General features: G+C 38.5%; 1 protein-coding gene across 1 annotated transcript in view; it reads right to left on the bottom strand.

Moving 5' to 3' along the window:
• The window catches only part of LOC105505410 (protoheme IX farnesyltransferase, mitochondrial), a 138,992-nt gene that overhangs the window by 41,156 nt on the left and 73,872 nt on the right, over window positions 1-23,964 (bottom strand). Inside the window, exon 5 of the mRNA XM_011933235.1 lies at window positions 6,586-6,656. Coding sequence (XP_011788625.1) covers window positions 6,586-6,656 — 71 coding nt within the window. The remainder of the gene's footprint in view (window positions 1-6,585; window positions 6,657-23,964) is intronic.

Below are 23,964 nucleotides of genomic sequence, written 5' to 3' on the forward strand. Positions count from 1 at the left end.
TTTCCTTGTATATCTCCATCAGAGCTCTTGGGTGACCAGGTGTATTGTCAATAAGCAGTAATATTTTGCAGGCAATCTTTTCCTCTGAGCAATAGGTTTCAAAATATTCAGTAAACCATGTTGTAAACAGATGTACTGGTATCCAGGCTTTGTTCTTCCATTTATAGAGTACAGCCAGAGTAGATTTAGTGTAATTCTTAAGAGTTTTAGGATTTTTGGAATGGTAAGTGAGCATTGGCTTCAACCTAAAGATAGCATCAGTCTTAGCCTCTAATGAGAAAGTTAGCCTATCCTTTGAAGTTTTGAAGCCAGGCATTAACTTCTCCCCTCTAGCTATCGAAGTCCTAGATGGCATCTTCTTCCAATAGAGGGTTGTTTTGTCTATATGAAAACTCTATTGTTTAGTGTGGCCATGTTCATCAACGAACTTATAGCTAGAAATACTGGGTAACTTGCTGTAGCATCTCCATTAGCACTTGCTGCTTCACCTTGCACTTTCTGTTTTGAAGCTGGCTTATTTTCTTAAACCTCATGAACCAATCCCTGCCAGTTTCAAACGTTTCTTCTGCAGTTTCCTCACCTCTCTCAGCCTTCATAAAACTGAAGAGAGTTAGGGCCTTCCTTTGGATTAGGCTTTCGTGTGTGGATTAGGCTTTCGTGTGAGGTAATGCTGTGGCTGCTTAGATCTAGCCAGATCACTAAAACATTCTTCATATCAGCAATAAGACTGTTTCACTTTCTTATCATTTGTGTATTCACTGAAGTAGCACTTTTAATTTCCTCCAATAACTTGCCCTTTACATTCACAACTTGGCTGTTTGGTGCCAGAAGCCTAGCCTTCAGCCTATCTCAGCTTTCAACATGCCACCTTCCTCATTAAGCTTAATCATTTCTAGCTTTTGACTTAAAGTGAGAGACATGCAATTTTTCCTTTCACCTGCACACACAGGGCTATTATAGGGTTATTAATTGGGCTAATTTCAATATTGTTGGTTCTCAGAGGTCCAAAGAGCGGGGGAGAGATGGGGAAACTGCCGGTTGGTGGAGCAGTCAAAACACACACAACCACTTATCGATTAAGTTTGCTGTCTTCTATAGGCACAGTTGGTGGTGTCCCAAAACAATTACAACAGTAACATCAAACACAACTGATCACAGATCACCATGCCAGATATAATAATAACAAAAAGCTTGAAATATTGTATGAATTATGAAAGTGTGACACAGAGACACAAAGTGACCATGTGCTGCTGGAAAAATGGCACCAACAGACTTGTTTGCTGCAGGCTTGCCACAGATCTTCAATTTGTAAAAAATGTAGTATCTGTGAAGCACAATAAAGCAAAGTGCAATAAAATGAGGTATGCGTGCATACCTGGAAACTATAATAATTTAGATATATTATACTTTACATTTATATGTTTTTCTCTTCTAAGCAAAATAAGCAATGCCAATTTGCATGAAACAGCCTCAGAAATAAGGAAATTCTGTGAGCATCATAATCATATTTCCCTCTGTACAGGGTGGCATTATTGTTATCATCCAAACTGGGCATTGTTGAAAGGGAAACAGGACGTTATCAATAATTCTGTGGGGGCAACCCGGGCTTGCCTTGGGCAACCCCTTTTGCCTTTCGGCCCTTTTTCCATTCTTGTTTTTTGGGGGACCCTTTTCCTTCCTTATCTCTTTGATCCTAATCACCTGATAACATAACAATGACACCTTCTCTTCTTTCTTTCACTGACTCAGTTTAATCTCTGGATCTAGCTGAATAGCTAGAGATACATCTTTGGGCTATAACGTCTGGCCAATGGCTTCTTATTCCTCACTTGCTTCAAGGCCACATACTCTAAATGGTTCTCACTGGGATCTATTCTTTGCCATTTTGTCTATGGCTTGCACAAAGGGATGCCTTAGAAACCCATTGTTTATTTTCCTCAACAGAACGCCAGAATCCCAAATGTTGAAATCTTGAAAAATCAAAATCCTTAAAGTCTAAAATCCCAAAAGATCAAAATCCTGAAAATATACTTCTGGAAAAAATAATTTAAAAATTCTTCAAAAGATATCTCTGTACATTTTTGAAAGGGAATTTGAGAAACATACAAAAACATGATAGAATACTTTATAAGCCACTTTACACAATAAAATAGGCAATAATAACATATTCATTTGTGCAAGCATAAACAGGTATACTAATGAAAGTCACATGGGCATAACAGTTAAAAGCAGACAAACCTTATTCATAAAGAGGTCAAAGGAAATGTACAAATCCGTATCACTATGGATGGTGATGGTGTGCAGTCAGTGGTAAAACTGTGTTCCTCTGAAATGCCATGACAGACAACCTAAGTCTTTTCACAAGACTGCTCAAAAACCATGATGGGTCACCATCACCACATACGCAGTCCCCAGAGCCAAGATCTTGAGAACTTCTATCTTTCACAAACACAGATGGATAAAAAGGACATCTTTCCATTTGTTGAGGAACTGTCAGTGTTTTTACATCCATGCACAATGCTAATACACAAAGTCAAATTTGTGATAATGCACTTTGTGGAGTCAGGTTTGCAAAAAATGCACAAATTGAATTAGAACTCTAAAAGACCTTACACAATCTACACCTCCGGAATTGGAAATGAAGTGAAGATGAAATACATAGCATAGTGAATTGTAAAAACAATGCCGACAATTTAAAATGGTGAAAAAAACTGAAGAGAAAGAAAAAAACTAAAAAAGAAAATTAGACAAATGAAAGAGTATTACAGGGATAGATTATGAGCAATTGAACAGAGACAGTCCATCAGAGCAGGCCGACTTTCATAATCATTACCTATATCTTGATTTCTTGCATCACGATGAATAGCTGCTTTTTTTCTTTTAAGACACGGCTCTCCTTGGAGAATACATTCACATTCATTTTCAATGTGGTTCTGATCTTTTTGAAACTCTTCTATGATTTGATATAAACTGACATGAGCATTCCTTATTAAATTTTCCCGGCTAGGCACAGTGGCTCATGCCTGTAATCCCAGCACTTTGGGAGGCCAAGCCAGGTGGATCACTTGAGGTCAGGAGTTCAAGACCACCCTGGCCAACATGGCAAAACCCCGTCTCTACAAAAATACCAAAAAATTAGCCAGGTGTGGTGGCACACACCTGTAGTCCCAACTACTTGGGAGGCCAAGGGAGGGGAATCACTTGAACCTGGGAGGTGGACGTTGCAGTGAGCCAAGATCACGCCACTGCACTCCAGCCTGGGCAAGAGAGTGAGACTCTGTCTCTAAATAGATAAACAAATACATAAATTTTCCCGTCTTATGCCATGCTTCTATGTTATTTTGGGTAAAAGGAAATCCATTCCACATGCACCCATATACAGAATATAAATTTGGTGGAAACAATACTGGTGATCGAAGAGCAGCACCATTTCGTGTCATCTTATCCTAACATGCACATAATTATTTTCAAACCAGTCAGTAACTTTACTGGTTTCTTCAGGCAAATGCAGCTTTAATTTATTAAAAGCTCCTGGAATGTCATAAGTTGGAAGGAATGCCAATGCAGGCAAATAATGTATTTTTAAAGTGAGGTTTTCGGTTTTCAGTGTTGCCAAATCGTGTAGCCAACCCGCTCATCTGAATTTTCCGCCAAATGCATTGGGCTGAATGGAAAAAATACACTTTATTGGTAACATCTTGAAATTCACTTTAGATGCCTTGATTGCACCTAACTCTGTATCTGTGTTTGAGGATCCGAATACAATCCATTTTCTTTTGCAAAGTCTTCCAAATCTTCCAATAAGTGTTTATAAACTGCTTCGCATTTTCCAGTCATTCATACATAAAGGAGGGAATAATTTCTAGAATTTGTGGATCCAACAGGGGCATATTCTATATAGTTGATTAAAAAAAAAAGTGGGGATAGTTTTGAAAGTGCCATCCATTAGCCAACGTGAAGCATGTGCTGATTTTTCTACATTAGACTGAGTGGTAAATATAAGAAGTCTATCTTCTTTGACAGTCAAATCACTAATCAAGAATAGGTCACCATTTAATGGTTTTTTGTGACACTAGAGGAACTTCAGTATCGGCAAGTGTCTTTGGTTCAGAAGGTCCCTGGGCTTGTTAAATTCCTTTTATTCTCTGATGAAGGGCATTTTTTGAAGGCAAACATGGTGTTATGTGTGAAGGGGCAGAAGTTGTACATGACAGAATAATCTGACAGGGAAGATTTCTTGTATTTTTTGCCAGTATTTTCACTTCTATGATCTTCGAAACACTCACTACGCTTGTATTCCGAAAGTGGTTGTGGTCTACAAATTTTATAAGTATATGCTATCCATTTGAAAGTCTGTTTATTGCCAGCTGTTGCAATTAAGCAATTTTCTGCTTTCAAAGCACCAATAATAATTAGCTTGAAAATGTTTATCTTTCACATTAGGTAGCCTCACACACTTAACTTATCATAGCCTTTTTTAGAGGGAACAGTATCACAGATCTCTTCCTTTGTGTTGTAAGAAATACAGTAAGAAGGAATAATCTTTGGCTTCCCCAGTGGCAAATCTGTATTAGTCAGAGTTCTACAGGGATACAGAACCAATAGGATGTGTATATAGATATATGAGAGGGGATTTGTTAAGGGGAATTGACTCATGCAATTATGGTGGCTGAGAAGTCCCACGACAGGCCATCTGCAAGCTGAAGACCCTAGGATGTCAATGACCCTAGGAGCTTTTCAGCTCAGGCTGAAAGCCTCAGGACCCAGGGGGCTCCTGGTGTATGTCCTAGAGTCCAAAGGCCAGCAAGCCTGGCGTTCTGATGTCTAAGGCAGAGGAAGATAAGTCTGTCCCAGCTCTTACAGAGACACCAGTTCGCTCTCTTTATCTGTTCTCTTCCAGCCTCCAGCCAACTGGATGTTACTCACCAACACTGAGGGCAAATCTTCCCTATCTACTCAGATTCACACACTATTCTCCTCTGGAAATACCCTCACAGACACACCCAAAATAAGGCTTCCCCTGGTTTCTAGGTATTCTTTAATCTAGTCAAGTTGACATCTATAATTAAGTCCACAGGTTCACCCCTTATCAACCTGGCATCCATATGCATCTCCTTAAACCATACTTAAGCTTTAAATAAAGATAAAAATAAAGTGATAGTTCCACCTAACATGATTTTACTACCCTGTGATTGGAATTTTCAGGACTTTGGACATTAGGGATTCGAGACTTTAGGAATTTTGATCTTTTGGGACTTCAATATTTGGGACTGTGTCTTTTGGGATCATGATCCAAACCCCTTTTAAAAGGAGAGTGTTGCCGATTACAACAGCTAAGGCCCCAATGCTCCCTCCTGAGTACTAACAAGTTGTGCTTCCACCACAAAGTAAGATGGGCTGGACAAAGTAAAGATGGGCTGTTTAAAATGATGAGCCTTTATCTGATTATGCTTAAAGACTACTTGCTGGGCCTATTCCTACACTTCCCTGGTTCTAAAGGAGGGTATAATTTCACTGAGGAAAAACGACTGAATAGAAGTTCCAAAGCATTACCAGGGGCAACAGCAGCTTTTAGCTCTTGAGATAGGTTACAGACTTTGCATTTTCCCCTCTAAAACAGATCTACCCAAATAAAAGTATTTTTGACAGTTTCTAAACCTCAAACACAGCATATACCTTTGTTGAAAAAGGAAATAAAATATCAGTAGATGTGAGTTTTTTGTTCTTGTATCTTTTCATCTGGTTCTATTGCCCTTTTTAATATAATGATATTTTAAATTCATTGAGAAATGTCTAAAACCAGATAATATTAAAGATCATTTTTGCATAGATTAATCTGATTGCATATACATTTGCTTCCTTTATTGTTTTACCTAAATATGTGTGATCATTTGATTCACAAGTGTTACCACAATAAATTTTAAGCTCCATGAGGGCATTGCCTAGAAACGTGAAGACAGAATCCAGTAATTTATCGTAGTCAGTATAAACCATTCGGCCCTTTTTATTCTTCTAGGCTTGTAATATATATTAGGTTAAAAAAAAAGTTTTTAAATGCTGGTTTAGAGGTCTCCAGGAAGTAAAATGTTTAATTATTAACCATTAGTGATATTAAAATATTTATATGCCTTTTAGTTCTACTTAATTGAAATGGGTGGAGAGTGATGGAGGCAGTGCTTTACTTGGCATACAATAGCATTATCAGTTTATCTGAAAAAGTAAAATTTCAGACAGCCTTCTTCTGAGACCCTAGATGGATTTGTCTGAAAATCATTGGCGTTAATGCAAGGTTTTCATCTTCAGCCACTACAAATGAAAGTCTATGTCTCAAAGTAGAATTAACAAAAAAAATCTATCACGTAAGTTACTACCATAAAAAAACCCTGCCATTCTTACATCCATCTCAAGTGCTTTATAAAACATTTTGGTCAGAGGTGGAAAATACTGCATTTCCATATCAATTTGTTCCTTTGTGGGTATTTTATTTTCACTTCACAGCTCAAAGCAAAATAGTGGGAAATGACTCAGATGAACAAGCAAATGAATGCTTTATAATGTGGAAGACACTTGTATTCATGATTTTACCTGATTTGTCCACGAACCAGCGGTCTGTTCTTTGTCCTATTCATGTTTGAGTCAAATGGCACCTCAAAAAACTGTAAAAAGACAGACAACATTAACTATAAAACAATTCCTTTCTTCTGCTCTAGTACTGAACATTTTTTCTATAGTAAACTTCATTTTAAATTTGATAGTATAAATCAATACTCTGGCACTTCTTGAAGAAAAATTTAAAAAGAAAACAATTTGCACTAGGTGCCAGGAATATCTACTTTTATCCACTTTGAAAATCACTTGTTAAACATACAAATGGTATGTCCCTTGACATATGCAGATGATTGGCTCTAGGATCCCCCATGTGTGGATCACACTCAACTCCCGCAGTAGGCCCTCCAGAACCCACCTATGAGAAAAGGTGGCCCCTCTTTATATTCAAGTTTCACATCTTGCAGTCTGCGTTGACTGAAATAAATCCATGTATAAGTGGACCCACACAGTTCAAACCCGTGTCACTCAAGGGTCACTTGTATAGTTTCAGGTTTGAAGCATTAGCGCTGTAAATAATTTCAGAATCTTTCACACAACCCAAAGTCTGTGAATCAACCAAGAATCAACTGACCCTGAGGAATGGACTACTGATGTCAAGAACCAGGGCGAACGTAATTAAGATCTCAGATGAAATTGATGATATACTGTGATGAAGGTAACCATCCTATTCTGCCCAGGATAGTTCTAATTCACATCTTGGTGCCAGTATCATTAACAGAAACCTCTTTCATTCTGAAAGCATCCTAGCTTGGACAATAGATTGGTATGGTCATCCTAATAATGAAGTACAGTTTTAATTGTTTATAAAAGACAAGGCCCAAGGAATTATCAAAACTAATTTTCCAAAGCCTTGACAAACTGTACAGTATGTTCTTAAATTTGTTATTAATGTCTCTTACTAGTCTCCTTTTTTGCTAAAACGGAATACTCAAAAAATGTGCTGATCAGGTTATTATTTGAGAACATCTTTGACTAAATGGGCTAGAACCAAATCAACAGATGAAACAATAATTCAATGGAAGGCTGAAGTCAGTATTTCCCCAGCTATGTTCCCTTACTGTCCCTGGAGTTGCTCCAGGAAGAATGACTCTATGGTCAAACCATATTAGTACAATAAAATCTCTGAGAAATCCCAAAGTGAAGAAACCTAATTAACCTTACTTTAGGCAGTGTTCCCCAAATTTATTTGACCATGAAACCTTTTTTCAAGAGAAACATAAACAACAGATTTCAGAAATTCCTGGTCTGACTAGATTTGAGTGACAGGAATCATTTCTTACTAATGTCTGTATGAATCATAGCTCTTTGTAGAGTGTGTTGTACTCGATATGTGTTCTATAAATGTCAGAAAAAAATAAACACTAGTGCTAAAGAGATGAATAAGTAACATTCTATTTTATTGTACTTTTACAAGTCATCTAGTATGACTTGCTAAAAAGTATAGGTTAAAAATGAAAGAAAATTTATTCTGAACTATTTGAGAAATATAGAATTTACCCCTGTAAGTTTGGGACATCTGGTAAGTTGTGTTCCTTTTAATTTTCAAAAAAACTTTGATACACGTTTCCTTTCCCTGTATCCTATACTACAGACTACCTACTTTTAATTTTTTTACAATGTCTTGATATTCCTAAACACAATGACGTTTTCCAGTATGATTATTTACTTTTTTCTTTCTCATTCCTTTCACATTACTATAGTCATTTCACTCACAACACTCTGAGTGTTACGCACAGTGAGGATTCCCTGTCGTTCATATTAAGAATCTACTAGTCCTAGTCCCTCACACTTGGGTCATAATGACCATCCAGTTACAGCTCATTTAACCAATGGTCAGCTACCTGTGATTCTCAGACCTTTAAAAGAAAACTGCATACCAATAATGATAACCACCACTATCCCCACAGCATTAAGATAGCACATATTATCTATAATTACAAGAATAAAAGATATTCTTCTCTTGATGGCTAACCTTTATGAAGAATGGGCTCTACATGTTAAGCATTTTACATGCATTGCAAAAGGAGCTGTATACCAAGCCTGAGTTTTCAGAGCTTCCTGGGCACTGCTGCACCTGGGTTCCTGTGTGTGTGGCTGTAGTCAGAGTAAGAAACTACATGTCAGGAGTCTGCATTGCCTCACCTGCATTGCCTGAGGTCATGGCTGCATGGGAAGACCCGATTAGGAAATGGCAGTGTTCACTCTACAGGTGGCTTCTTTGAATTGGTTTCTGTTGGAAGCAACCGTGGCAGCTGCAGTTTTTATCGACTGCAGCATATTCCACTTAATGGATATACCATAAAACCAATTCCGTAGAGATGAACAGGTAAGTTATTGTTCATCATTCTATATGACAAACATCCCTAAACATGTATCTGCATATGTGTGCAATTATTGCTACAGGATAAATGCCTAGAATGTTCCCCTCCTTTTGAAAACAGTCATGCCTTGACTTGAACACACTACTTAAAAGGGGTTCTCCTAATTCTACATTCTCTCAATGCTCCTCTTTAGGCTCATTATTCAGTCCATACAATTTCCTTAGTGTCTACTACACACCATACAATGGGGATACAAAAGTCATTTAGATGCAGAACCTGCTTTCAAGAAGTTCTTACTCTATGCAGTATGCAGGTGTTGGCAAACTACAGCTAATGGGCCAAATCCAGCCTGCACCTGTTTTTAAGACCCACAAGCCACTGTCTTTTTATATCTCCTTAATAATTGGGAAAGTAAGTTAAAAGAAGAGTACTTGTGGCATGTGAAAATTATATGAAAGTCAAATTTCAGTGTCCATAAACAAAGTTTTATTAGAATTCAGCTACACCCATTTGCCTAAGTATTGCTACGGCTGCTTTTACACAACAGCAGAGCTGGGTAGTTGCAACAGAGACCGCATAGCCCACAAAGCACAGAATGTTCAGTCTTACTCTGTGGAAAATGTCTGCCAATCCCTAATCCACTAGAAGGACTGAGATAAGAGAACCTGGTTAATTATAATCACATGTGCAGTAGGAGGACAGCGTTGTGCAAAGGATTATGGGAGTCCAGAGAATGGGCTCTGAACCCAGGTAGGGAGACAGAAAAGGGCAAGGATGATTTTCCTCAAGTACTCTTTAAGGGAAGCTTAAAGGCTGAGCAGGGCTAGATGGTTAAGGGTATAGGGTAGGAGGGACAAGCACTCCAGACAGAGGAAGCACGAAAGAATGCGTAGGAGGCAGAATTTTGATGAAATGCTGGAGTACCTAGGAGAAGTTCAACACAGCAGACCGATTAGGAGCCCAGTCTTGTAGCTAGAGAAATTAGGGTTAAACTTCAGATTTAGGCCAGGCACGGTGGCTCACGCCTATAATCCCAGAACTTTGGGAGGCCGGCGGGGGGAGGGGGGGTGGATCACGAGGTCAGGAGATCGAGACCATCCTGGATACATGGTGAAACCCCGTCTCTACTGAAAATACAAAAAATTAGTTGGACGTGGTGGCGGGCACCTGTAGTCCCAGCAACTTGGGAGGCTGAGGCAGGAGAATGGCGTGAACCTTCCCGGGAGGCAGAGCTTGCAGTGAGCTGAGATCACGCCACTGCACTCCAGCCCCTGGATGACAGAGTGAGACTCCGTTTCAAAAAAAAAAAAAAAAACAAATCAGATTTACCATTTAATAGTGGCTGTGCAACCTAGGTAAACTTAATTTCTTCATACAATATAGAACTTGTCAGGTGATGTGAGGATTAAGATAATGTACCCAGGCATGATGCCTGGCACACAGAATGTGCTTACTAAAGATTAGTTTATTTGCTATTACCATGAGTGTTGCTGCATGGCTGGTGATGAAGCTCCAGAGGTAGACAAGGGTCACAGAGAGCCTCACGTGCCATGCTAATGTGCCAAGACTCTGCTGTGTACCAGGTGTATTTTGGATTGATCCCTATGACCGCCACTTGGAGGCTGATTTTGACAGAAAACATTGCAAAGAAGCCCAGGTGAGATGATGAGGGCCTGAACAAGGGCTGTGACAGTGGAGATGAAGAGGAAGCAACATCTCCCTTTCCCCCCAACACAATGAGCCTTACCCAAAGTGCAGACCCTTGCCTTCTGTGTTCACTCTCCTATCATTTTTTTTTTTTTTTTTTGGAGATGAAGTCTCACTATCGCCCAGGCTGGAGTGCAGTGGCGCGATCTCGGCTCACTGCGAGCTCCGCCTCCCGGGTTCACGCCATTCTCCTGCCTCAGCCTCCCAAGTAGCTGGGACTACAGGCACCCACTACCATGCCTGGCTAATTTTTTTGTATTTTAGTAGAGACGGGGTTTCCCCGTATTAGCCAGGATAGTCTCGATCTCCTGACCCCGTGATCCACCCGTCTCGGCCTCCCAAAGTGCTGGGATTACAGGTGTGAGCCACAGTGCCCAGCCTCACTCTCCTATCTTTCAATAAAACCACTATGTGTGCAGCCCCGACTTTCTCCTGGGCTCCAATTTTGTAAAGTCACTTGATTGCTGTTTTTTTTGTTGTTGTTGTTTAGGTATTTTAACATCACAGACTCAATGTGTCTCAAATTGAATTCCACACATTCCCATGAAAATCAAAGTGCCTCTCTAGATTCTTTTTTGTTAAACATAAAACTTCTCTATAACCCATGTCAGAATCTTTAGAATCGGCTGATTTCTTCCATGCATTGGCCAACTATATCCATTTCATTACCACATCCTGATTATTTGGACTTCATAATATTTCTCAAATCTATCCTTCCTGGTTCACTCTGCTATTGCCACTACTATAGAAGCCTAATGAAATTACTTGCTCAAAAATATTTAATGGACTCCTCACACTGCTCACTCCCAACAGACCCTGAAAAATCCAAATTCTTCAAAAGTTATTCAAAGGCTATCCCTAATCCAGCCCTCACACTACTTTCAAGCTTCTCAATTACTTTATTTTTATCCCCTGGTCACACTTGTCGCTGTCTCAGGAACAGAGCAAACTGCCCATGGGAGTTGGAGACTCAGCCAGTTTCTGACTCTGAAGTTGGAGAAAATTATGTCGGAAGCCTTAGTTTCCTCAGCTGCAAATGGGAATAATTTCTCTAACTATTGAAGTTACTACGAGGATCTGAAAAGACAGTGTAAGTGATGGACTGTAGCACATCATGCACTTCTGCTCATTTCTCGCCTGTGTCTGCATCCATTGATTAGACTGATGTTCCTTGAATCTTCACTTAACAAACCAAACCCATCTTTTAACACTAAGTTCAAATTCAACTACCTAGACTGAAGCCTAAACTTCTGACTTAAATGTTATCTCTCTCTCAATCCCCATGTCACTTGTCTGAACCACTTAAGAGATGTGTGGTTGTAATTTATGTGAATTCAAAATAATGCAAATAGAACAAACACTCATCAAGAATTACATAATTTAAAAGCAGCAGGTCAAGCGAATAAATCTTTTGTCATTTTACAACATAGCAATGTCACTCTAGTTGGTAAATAAAAATACAGATTATCCGTTGCTAGAGTCAATCTCTTTTTCTTAACAGTTATATCTTTATTAAGGTATAATCGACATGCAATAACCTACACATATTTAAACTATTTAATTTGGTAAGTTTCAACTTACGTATTTACCCACGAAACACCCACCAATCAAGGTACTGAATATATTCAAATCAACCCAAAATGTTTTGTTATGTTTCCCTGTAGTCTCCCTCTCCCACCCACCTCACAAGCTTCTTGTCCTCAGGCAGTCACTGAATTGTTTTGTGTTCCTATACATTACTTGCATTTTCTAGAGTTTTATGTAAATAAAATGGACTCTTTTTGTCTGAATTTTTTGCACTCCAAATAACAACTTTTGATACTCATCATCTTGCAGAGGGTTTCAATAGTTCATTCCTTTTTATTGCTGAGTAATATTCAATTGTATTGCAGTTTGTGCATCCTTTTACTTGCTGATGGATATTTGGTTTTTGGATGGATATCTGGTTAATGGATATTTGAACATTTCTTTTTTTTCCTGCCTCAGCCTCCCGAGTAGCTGGGACTACAGGCGCCCGCCACCTCGCCTGGCTAGTTTTTTGTATTTTTTAGTAGAGACGGGGTTTCACCGTATTAGCCAGGATGGTCTCGATCTCCTGACCTCGTGATCCACCCATCTCGGCCTCCCAAAGTGCTGGGATTACAGGCTTGAGCCACCGCGCCTGGCCGGATATTTGAACATTTCTAATAGTTTTTAACTATTACAGAAAAGCAGCTATGAACATCTGTGTGCAAGTCTTTGTATGGACATATGCTTTTCACTCTCAAAGCTAAACACACATATATCATATAGATGAGGTATTTAAACTACTTAGGAAACTGTCAAACTATTTCACGAAGTGGTTGTGCCACTTTTTCATTCCCACAGCAGTATATGAAAGCTCCACTTCCAGGTTTTGGTTGTGTTACATGGTAAGGACAAAGTGTTTGCCAAGGACAAAGAGAATAGGGACTGGCTATCAGAAGAAAGTGGTTATAAATACCAGCAATGACCCTGTGATCACTTGCAGAAATGAGGACTAGAACAGTTATAAATGCTTTTTTCTTATTTTGATAGAACTGTATTTGTATATATGAATCAAACTTTTTATTCCTCTCTCCTATCCTCCTACCATTTAATGTAAAATATGTTAACAGTATTTAGACTCATACTTCAGTATTTAAGTTATGCAATATCAAGGAGCTTGAAGAGAAATGAATGGCACCTAAAGATGAATAGAGACTTGTATTCTCTTTTGGGGAGTAAATTAGTGATTTTTTGGTTGTCAGAGGGTAAGTTTTACTGTGTTTGGCATAAAGCATGATTCTGCTATCACCTTATTTGGAAGTTTAGTATGGCTGAAAGATGTATCTGACTGCCAAGTTGACAAGGGTGAACCGTGATGGCTCTGTGCTGTGTCAATTTAGTTAATCCAGAACTACATTACCCAGAATTCCCTTTCTTTACAGTTTTAGGTTAGGGCTGGCCAAAAGAAGCTTACATGAGATGTGGAAGTTGGAAATGAAGCAATAGCCATGCTTACACTTGGAAAATTGGCATAAGGTCAGGTACTACAGTGGAGTACACACAATTGTGAATCTGTTGGCTCACACTGTTGGCCTGGAGCAGTGCTGGGCCTGCAGTTTCTGTAGCTCCTGCCAGATATCCTTGGGTTGCAGCTGATCCCCGGGCTTTTCCAGCTTCTCATTATCCTGGGCCAAGTACGTGCGCTGCTCCTTGGGGGTACATACAAGCTCTTCTGTAGGTCATGTGCATCATCAAAGTCCGATGTGTAGAAGTGGCAAGGGCAAGAGATAGTCATGTGGTCTAGTTTATTCTAATGAGTTGTAGGTCGTCCTCACAGATTCCAGGTTGTTCTTACTCTCTTCTACTTCCCTTATAGACGGCTCTGCTTTTGTCAGGCCCAGCACTAGATACTGGGGCAACAGCCTCACAGGCTGCTGAACTCAAAGGGGTGCATAAGGTCTAACCCCTACATCAGCCTGATATGGTTTGGCTCTGTGTCCCCACCCAAATCTCATCTTGAATTGTACTCCATAATTTCTGTGTGTTGTGGGAGGGACCTGGTGGGAGAGAATTGAATCATGGTGGCGATTTCCTCCATACTGTTCTTGTGGTAGTGAATATGCCTCACAAGATCTGATGGTTTGATAAGGGGAAACCTGTTTTGCTTGGTTCTCATTCTCTACCTTACCTGCTGCAATGCAAGATGTGCCTTTCACCTTCCACCATGATTGTGAGACCTCCCCAGCCATGTGGAACTGTAGGTCCAATTAAACCTCTTTCTTTCGTAAATTGCCCAATCTCGGGTATGTGTTTTATCAGCAGCGTGAAAATGGACTAATACACAGCCCTGATATCCTGCATAGTGGTTCTGACATTCTGATCAAACTTTGATACAAATTTCTCTTACTTTCAACAGAGCTACTGCTTAAAGTTATTTAGTTTTTCAATATATTCCTCTTAGCTAACAATCTAAATGGCTGACTTCCTGAGATATGTGAATTCATAATTATTAATGTTAAGGGGAAACGGTATAGTACCATGCAAATAGGCACTCAATAAATAATTTATTTAATAAACCATCAGTGCAAATACACATATCTGCAGACTGCACTATATTATTTAAAACTGATGTATAATTTATATAAGTGTTGAAAAATTATTTGCCTGTTAGAGTCTATCTTCTTTATTGAATTAGTTAAAGTTATATGTAATTAAAAGGTTCTGCCTGAAACATTCACATCCCTTCCCTTCCCCAATATTCAAACACATTCTGTAAGTATTTGGAATAATCTTTCCTCATGACTTGATACATGTACTTTAATTGAATTTCATGGGATAAAAGAGGATTCCAATACAAATCAAGTGATTTAAATGCTTGTAAGGTGTTATCTAATTTAACAAATAAACTTGTGGTTAAGTAACTATCTTGGCAGTTCTCGTGTGTGTGTGTGTGTGTTTAGTTCAGGAATTCTAATGTGTCATTTCATCTGGATGAATGAAAAAAGATACTATCTTTTCTATGTTTCTGGTACATCATCCATGGAAGGACAGAAATAAACAGCAATTGAACTCCAGGATGCCATAACTTGGCAGCAGCATCTGACTCCCATGAATGCTTAAATTTTGCAGGACAAGCAACATCTGGGCAAAAATACCATGCTAACCAAGACTCCTGGTTCATTTCAGTGAGGGCCCAGCAATTCTTCCTATCATCAAGGGATCAGAACTCATGATGCTACTTGATTCTATTCTTCATGCATTTACTATAACGCTTTCAGTTAGGCTTACTCTATTGGTTTAGATATTTAAACTACATTTCCTAAATATAAAGTACTGTATATTTCAATGAGCAATTTAAACACTTCAATAGTTATTTCAGAACGTATACACAGCTGGCTTTAGTCTACTCATTTTTTTCCCTGTGCTTTGTAATAACTAGTTTTTCATAATGTTATCATTTTCAGTTGGTTCCAACTACTTCTGAAGCAGTGAAGTAAAAACTCTGGCAACTTGTGCTGAAAAAAAAAAGACAAATGCAGTAATATCAACCCTTAGAATATACTGTTTGGCCCCCTTTTTCATATACCCTCACTACTTCAGAGAACACTGAAAGTAATATGCTGTAGTAAACAGAATTTGGGCAGCTGTCCAGGTCAAGCTAATTCTGTCAGGGACCAGTCTTGTACTGCACCTGCCTTCTTCTAGTTGACGGCTCTTGTTCATGGTCTCAAATGCTGAAGAATCCAGTACCTTACACTACTCCTGGACACAGTGATTACTGAGTGTGTTATCTGATTGAAACTGGGCCAACTGAAACGTCTTTCACCAGAACCATACAAACCAAAGCCCCAGAAAACATGCCCTCCTTTCTCTTAGTTGTCTGTGGCCACAGAATGGGATAAAAGAGAAGTGAGGGAAAGACTGGACATTGATTCCAATGGTCAGGTTACCTCCAAGGCCTCCACCCTTTCCAGTTGAAATCAAACCTACAATGGGGTTTGACTCCTGTAACCTCCAACATCCTAATACACAAAGACTAAACATGTCAAACATTAATATTGCACAGAAAGGAATAACACCTTTTCTTCAGAAATCAACTTATTTTCTGTCTAGGTTAAATGTTCAAAAGAGGTTTTCCTCTCAGTCTTTCGTCATTAAAATCCACCAATCTTTTAGAATTCCTTTCATTGTAAACTTTTTTTTTTTTTTTTTTTGAGACAGGGTTTTACTCTGTTGCCCAGGCTAAAGTACAGTGGCACAATCACGCTGGCTGCAACCTCTGCCTCCCAGGCTCAAGGGATCCTCCTACCTCAGCCTTGCAAGTAGCTGGGGCCACAGGTGCATGGCACCACACCCAGCTAATTTTTTGTATTTTTGGTAGAGATGGGGTTTCACCACATTGTCCAGGCTGGTCTCGAACTCTTGGCCACAAATGATCCACTCACCTCAGCCTCCTAGAGTGCTGAGATTACAGGTGTGAGTCACTGCGCCTGGCCGTAAACTTTTCCTTTTTTTCTTCAGGTTCACTTCCTCACCATCTCCCTTCCCAATCAGTCATATTCTCCCCCACATTTATCCACATTTATTGCCCTCTGGCAATCCTGGGATCTGTTATAGTACTCAGGCTCTTGGGATTACAAGTGATAGAAACACAACTCAAACTAGCTCAAAGGAAAATGGGGCTTTATTATTGCTTATAACAGGGTTGTACCTGCTTTCAGGAAGGACAAGATTCAGAATTTCAAATGATGCCATCATGATACTGGCTCCTTCCATCTCTTAAATTGGCTTGGTTTATTCCTGCATGCAGGCTTTTTCCATGAAGCAGGCAAAATGACAATGGTAGTTCCTGCCTTCCACACTCCTAGCCACCCTAAAAACTAGTTTATTTCCGCCTCGCTCCAAGAAAAGTCCAGAACCATCACAGCCATGAATCATCATGGCCAAGGAATGAGGTAACTACCCTGTGAGCATGCGGAGGGTGTTGGTAGAGAGACACAAACACACAGTATAGCCACTAAAACCACATGTACTATTTTCTCCATAGCAAAGGAAAATTTTATTACAAAAAAGTGAGAAGATGCTTGGTAGACAGATGCAGTTAACTTATTTATAATACGCTGTAAAGCTAACAACCTCGAATCATTTCATTTCACATACATCATACCTACAAAATAACTTGCCTGTAGTAGAAAGGGTATTCCTAGTTTAAGTATCTGAAGGGCATTAATTGATATAAACATAGTAAGTATTTATATTAGTCTTCATCTCATAATCGGTTTGGTAATCAATTAACAGCTCTATTTAACAGAGTAGTAAATGGATCATTTTTTTTCTCCTCATGGTCACATGATAAAAATCTAGGGCGTGTTATACTAATGGATAAATATCTATTAGACACCTACTCTAATGTTTGTGCTTTCTTACACACATTTTTATGTCGGTGAATATTAACTTTAATATAACTATATTGTTATATATGTTATAGGCTATCTAATAATACCTTTTATATTATAAAATATAACATGTTGTATTTTAATATAGTATATATAATTACCGAGTAATACATTAAAATATATTATATTAATTATAATTATATATTATCCAAATAGTTAATGCTCAGATACAAAATACACACTTACTAATCCTTCTAACAGACAATAGATACTTATGATACTATTGAACTCTGTGAGCCAAAATACATAGATAACAAAAATGGCTAGAAATAGAACAGCCTAAGTGATGTACTTCCTAGTCCTACTTTGATTAATTATATCCTATGCAAAAGACAGATGTATTCTAGAGATGTTTGTAAGACAGGCTCAGAAAATACTGAATTTGATAATAACTTTTTCTTCCCCTGCGTTAAATAGTGGACGCAACATTCTTCTAGAGTCAACAGGAAAACAAACATGTGACTCTTGTGGGAGTTTGTTTTTCCATCCATCTTCTCAACACTGTCAACAAGTGTTTGTCATTCCAATATGGCTCACAGCTTCCAGGGTTCAAGATAATGTCTCAATCAATCTCAGACCAAGTTAAAAGGGATGTTAAAAAAAAAAAAAAACATAAAAAAATAAAGCACGGGGAGAGGCACCTTATCCAGCAGGATTCCACATGCCATTACTTTCAGCTTACAAATCAGTAAAGACACCCAGTCAGGCATTACTCTCTCGTTACCAATGCTCTGTTGTCTTACCTAGAATAAACAAACTAAGTAAGACTGCTTCCCATTGATTTTCCCCCTATGAGGCATTTGAAATAATGAATGTGTGTGCTCTGGCATTCATCAGAAGTGGCTTTTCACTCAATGTGGTGATTGGGGCAATGTTCTCCTCTAAAGAGATTGCTCAGGCCGTCTTTCCTTAGGCTGGATTTTAAGGCTTCATCCATGAAGGAAAAAATAAAGGATCTAAAAGGTCACCTAGCACTTATCAGAGGCATAGTGCCACATCCTACAAGTAAAATACTCAGAAAGTTAAACTGGCTTTTACTAGATCCAAGAATCACTGCTATGGAACTGACCCCTTTTTCCTTTCAGAGAGATCTCAATTTGCAAGCAGTGCTTTCTGAAAAAAGATGGAAGGAGAAAACATCAAAATATTTACAATCCTTGTTTCTGAATAGTGAGAGGTAAGCTAATTTACTATTCTTTACCTTTTTGTAGTATTCAACTGTCTATAAAGACCATGTGTTTTCTTTAAAAATTGTTTTTAATTGTTTTAATTTTTAATTTTTGTAGGTACATGGTAGGTATATATATATTTATGGGGTACATGAGATGTTCTGATACCGTCATGCAATGTATAATAGTCACATCATGGAAAATGGGATATCCATCCCCTCAAACATTTATCTTTTGTGTTACAAACAATTCAATTATACTCTTTTAGTTACTAAAATGTACGATTAAATTATTATTGTATAGTCACTCTGCTATACTATCAAATATTAGGCCTTATTCATTCATCCTAACTATTTTTTTGTACCATTAACCATCCCCACCATCCCACTATCCTTCCCAGCCTCTAGTAACCATCCTTCTACTCTCTAACTCCATGGACTCAATTGTTTTGATTTTTAGATCCTACACATAAGTGAGAAGATGCAATGTTTGTCTTTCTGTGCCTGGCTTATTTCACCTAACATAATGATTTCCAGTTCCATCCATGTTGCTGCAAATGACGGCATCTCATCCTTTTTAATGGTGGAATAGTACTCTACTGTGTATAAGGACCACATTTTCTTTATCCATTCATCTGCTGATAGACGCTTAGGTTGCTTCCAAATCTTGACTACTGTGAACAGAGCTGCTGCAGCAAACATGGGAGTGCAGATATCTCTTTCATATTCGGATTTCCTTTCTTTTGGGTATATACCTAGCAGTGGAAGTGCTGGATCATATGGTAGCTCTATTGTTAAGTTTTCTGAGGAACCTCCAAACTGTTCTCCAAAGTGGTTCTACTAATAATTCACATTCCCACTAACAGTGTACAAGGATTCCCTTTTCTGCACATCCTTGCCAGCATCTGTTATTGTCTCCCTTTGGATACAAGCCATTTTAACTGGGGTGAGATTATATCTCATTGTAGTTTTGATTTGCATTTCTCTGATAATTGATGATGTTGAGCACCTTTACATATGCCTGTCTGCCATCTGTATGTCTTCTTTTGAGAAATGTCTATTCAAATCTTTTGCCCATTTAAAAATCAGATTATTAGATTATTTTTCCTATAGAGAGTTGTTTGAGCTCCCTATACATTCTGGTTATTAATCCCTTGTCAGATGAGTAGTTTGCAAATATTTTCTCCCATTCTGTGGGTTGTCTCTTCACTTTGTTGATTGTTTCCTTTCCTGTGAAGAAGCTTTTTAACTTGATGTGGTCATATTTGTCCATTTTTGCTCTGGTTGCCTGTGTTTGTGGGGTATTACTCAAGAAATCTTTGCCCGGGCTGATGTTTTAGAGAGTTTCCCCAATGTTTTCTTGTAGTAGTTTGAGGTCTTAGATTTAAGTCTTTAATCCATTTTGATTTGATTTTTGTGTAAGCCAAGAGATAGGGGTCTAGTTTCATTCTTCTGCATATAAATACCTAGTTTTCCCTGCACATTTATTGAAGAGACTGTCTTTTCCCCAGTGTATGTTCTTGGCACCTTTGTGAAAAATAAGTTCATTGTAGGTGTGTGAGTTTGTTTCTGGGTTCTCTATTCTGTTCCATTGGTTTATGTGTCTGTTTTTATGCCAGTACCATGCTGTTTGGTTACTATAGCTCTGTAGTATAATTTGGTCAGGTAATATGATTCCTCCAGTTTTGTTCTTTTTGCTTAGGACATCTTTGGCTATTCTGGGTCTTTTGTGGTTCCATATAAATTTTAGGATACTTTTTTCCATTTCTATGAAGAACGTCATAAGACCATGAATTTTCTAGTCAGGAAAAAAAGATAATAAAAAAATTCTACCAAAATGATACAAAATATGGACAGACCCTCTTTAGGTAAACTAATAAAGTATTACTAAAGTGAGGTAATATAAAACCAACATTAATGGAGCCTTAGTCAATTAGAACCTTTTGTTCTCCAGAAAGTCAGAGGAAGGCAAAATGTTGATCCGAAATATTTCTCAAATACACCCATTTTTTAATCCTATCCTCAGTGCCACTTCCTTGATTCAGGTTATTTTATTTTGCCTAGATTACAACAGCCCCCTGACTACTTCCTCTACATTCAGTATTGATCCTCCCCTAGTAATTTTTCACAGAATAGTCAAAGTGATCTTGTCAGATGGAAATCTTATCATGTTACTTTCTAGCATAAAACCCTTCCATGGCTGTCCACTGTCCAAGGAATAAAGTTAAATACTCTAACACGGCTTATAAAGCTCTTCATAACAGCTCTTGCCTCCTTCTACCTCTCCAGGCTCTTTTCTTTCTTGCTCTCTACCTCTTTCATGCTATACTCTAAGCATTCTGAGCTACCTTTCGGTTTCTCAAGGATGGCATGCTTTCAGGTCTTCACTCACTCTACCCCCTGGCTGTCAAGACCCATCACAGCATTGAAAGCACATCTCCAACTACCTGGGGTTTATTAGGTTTTGCCCTAATATTCGACTCTTCTCTGTGCATGTGCCTAAGCAGTGGAGCTATGCTGGAAAAAGCCACCTTATAGGACAAGAGGATTCATTACAAGTACACAACCACAAACTTCAAATGTGCTCTCTAGTCAACTCCATCTGCTTCTCTCCACAGGGTTTCATATCTGGTCCACTCTCAAGAATCTGATGTTTCTACACAGCACCCCCTACCCCACACCTATAATACAGGGCACAGCCTTCTATTTTATTGAACACTGAGGTCCTCAAACAGGACACTCCCTCCTTTTCCTACTATCATCCCTACCACTGTGTACAACCTCTCCTCTCCTAACCTGGACTGGTAATCCTGTCCACTTCCACCTCCTAGGAAATTTATTCCATCAATCATCCTTTCCTGTAGAGCACGTTTAGCCTGTTGTCTTTTAACTGTATTACTCCCATTTATACCTAACTATGCTCAGTTTTGCCCCATCCCAACCCCTCTCCCAAATCCCACAAATCTCCCAGCATCATTATTTGATTTTAGGACAAAGTTAGCATTTGGGAGACAGAAAAAGGAAAAAAAAAAAAAAAGAAAAGAAAACTTTGGGCTCACATTGTAGGCAGCATATTTAGTTAACAGGGGTATCCAGCGTGGGGTTGAGCTCCTTCTAAAATCTCCAAATAAGCTCGAAGGAATTTCTACTCTAACAGCTGCCAACGGCTACAATTCCATCTTTGCAAAAACTGTTTTAAAAACAGTTCATTCTTAAGGCCAGTTTTCAAGAACAATAAATAAATGTATTAAAGCTCACTAAAAACTTCTAATGTTAACAGACTATTTAGGTTGCAAAATTGAAAGAAAACCAAACACTTTTCAAACTAGGACTTAAAAGATTAGAAAATTTTTCATCCACTGGTGCTACTTCATCACAATCGAATATGAATACAAGACTTTCATAGTTAATAAATCCTTGCAGATCCCCTCACAATTATAACACAAAATAGGCATGCTTACTGACAACATTAACAAGGAGAAAATAATGTGACAACAGTATGACCCTGGAATCCATTCTCGAAAATACTACAGAGTTGAAAATGCCATCATTTAAAAACAAACAAACAAAAAAACAAACAAACAGAACAGGAACATTTACTGCAGAAAAATGATATACTCAAAAAGAAAAGGTTATACCACATACTAATCAATAAAACTGGCAAATCTACAGAGGTCCAAATACAGTTATGATATACATCTGGTCACAACACGGTGGGGGTGGAGGCCAGAGAAATCATTAAGCAACCTGAGAACTCCCAAACAAAGAAACTGTAAAATTCTGAACTATAAAGCAAAGGAAACACATTAATCCCTCAGGAGTTGCAGTATTTCAACTGGGTTATCCCTTCTCTTGGAAGGACACAACAATTCACCAAAAGCTAGGGTGACACAGTATCTGCACTGTAGGCTTGTGGGCACAAAGCCAGCTTGCTTTAGCACTCCTGACACCTGTTGGCTTCATCATCAGCAAAAGCATGACTCTATACAACAGAGAGAAGGGGAAGGAGGGAAACAAAAATGGGGAAGCCAGGGGGAATTGGGAAAAAGTAGGTCTCATCCATTTTGCCTATCAGAGAACACAGAATACACCTTTAAAAGACAGTTGCGTATGCTTTTTATAGTGTTCAGCAAGTTCAAAATGTTCAATAACACCCTGAAAGATTTACACATTTCCTCTAAGATTACAGTTTGTTTTTGAACTTCAGATCCTACCCAAATGACAAGGGAAGTGATTTGGTCAGAGAGGAGATAACAGCTTTCTACTATATTACCTAAGCAAAGTGACTTGAAACCTCTCTTTAATGATTCTGTTTCTTCCATCTCTGAGATGCTGTATTGGGAGTACAAGCAATTATAGTGCATTTCATCTTAGGCAAAATTGCTCTACTGCCCATTTTCTCCACAATCCTGAAAGACTTTCTTACCAATTCCATAAAAGTATTTTAAAATAACTTAAAAATCTTCACATTTAAGGAGTGTATGTTTTCAAGCAAATACATTACAAAATGTGCTTCTTTATACATTTCAATGGAAGACATTGGAATCATAAATAAAAACAATGACTATCCCATTAAAACAATAATAAATAGTAAATAATAATATTTGCATTAAAGGATAAAATCAGTACTTGAAATACATTGAGACATTTTCAAAAAGGTCTTAAGACGACGACACGCGCAATATGCATCTATAAGACAGTTGTTAATTTGAATACTCCTGACAGCTTTTTACAACTGTTCCTAGCTTTTCTTTCAACCCGATTATTGGCAATGCCTTTATAGTAGAATTGGACCATCCACATGATAGAGGGGGGCCTAGAGTTTCTTTGCTGAAAGAAGTAAAAAGGCTGAAAATTCTTATAGCAGGGTGAGACATTTGTCATGCACAGTGGATAGAATATTGGGTAATTCCCCAGAACCCTGAAAAACTGAAGTACATAGCTTCTTTCCTGAGAGGCCAAACAAAAAAGCTGTAATGTGTTGCAAGCATAGTCAACCATGTCCTGAGAGAGTACTGTATGAACTTAGCACCATAAAGAATGAAAAAGCTAACAACGTGGTCCATCTATGGAAGAAAAGTTTTTGATATAAGAGTTTCTTTTTTTTTTTTTTTTTTGAGACAGAGTCTTGCTCTGTCCCCCAGGCTGGAGTGCAGTGGCCGGATCTCAGCTCACTGCAAGCTCCGCCTCCCGGGTT

The sequence above is a fragment of the Colobus angolensis genome, unplaced genomic scaffold, assembly GCF_000951035.1.
Source record: "Colobus angolensis palliatus isolate OR3802 unplaced genomic scaffold, Cang.pa_1.0 Scaffold125, whole genome shotgun sequence".
Lineage (NCBI taxonomy): Eukaryota > Metazoa > Chordata > Mammalia > Primates > Cercopithecidae > Colobus > Colobus angolensis.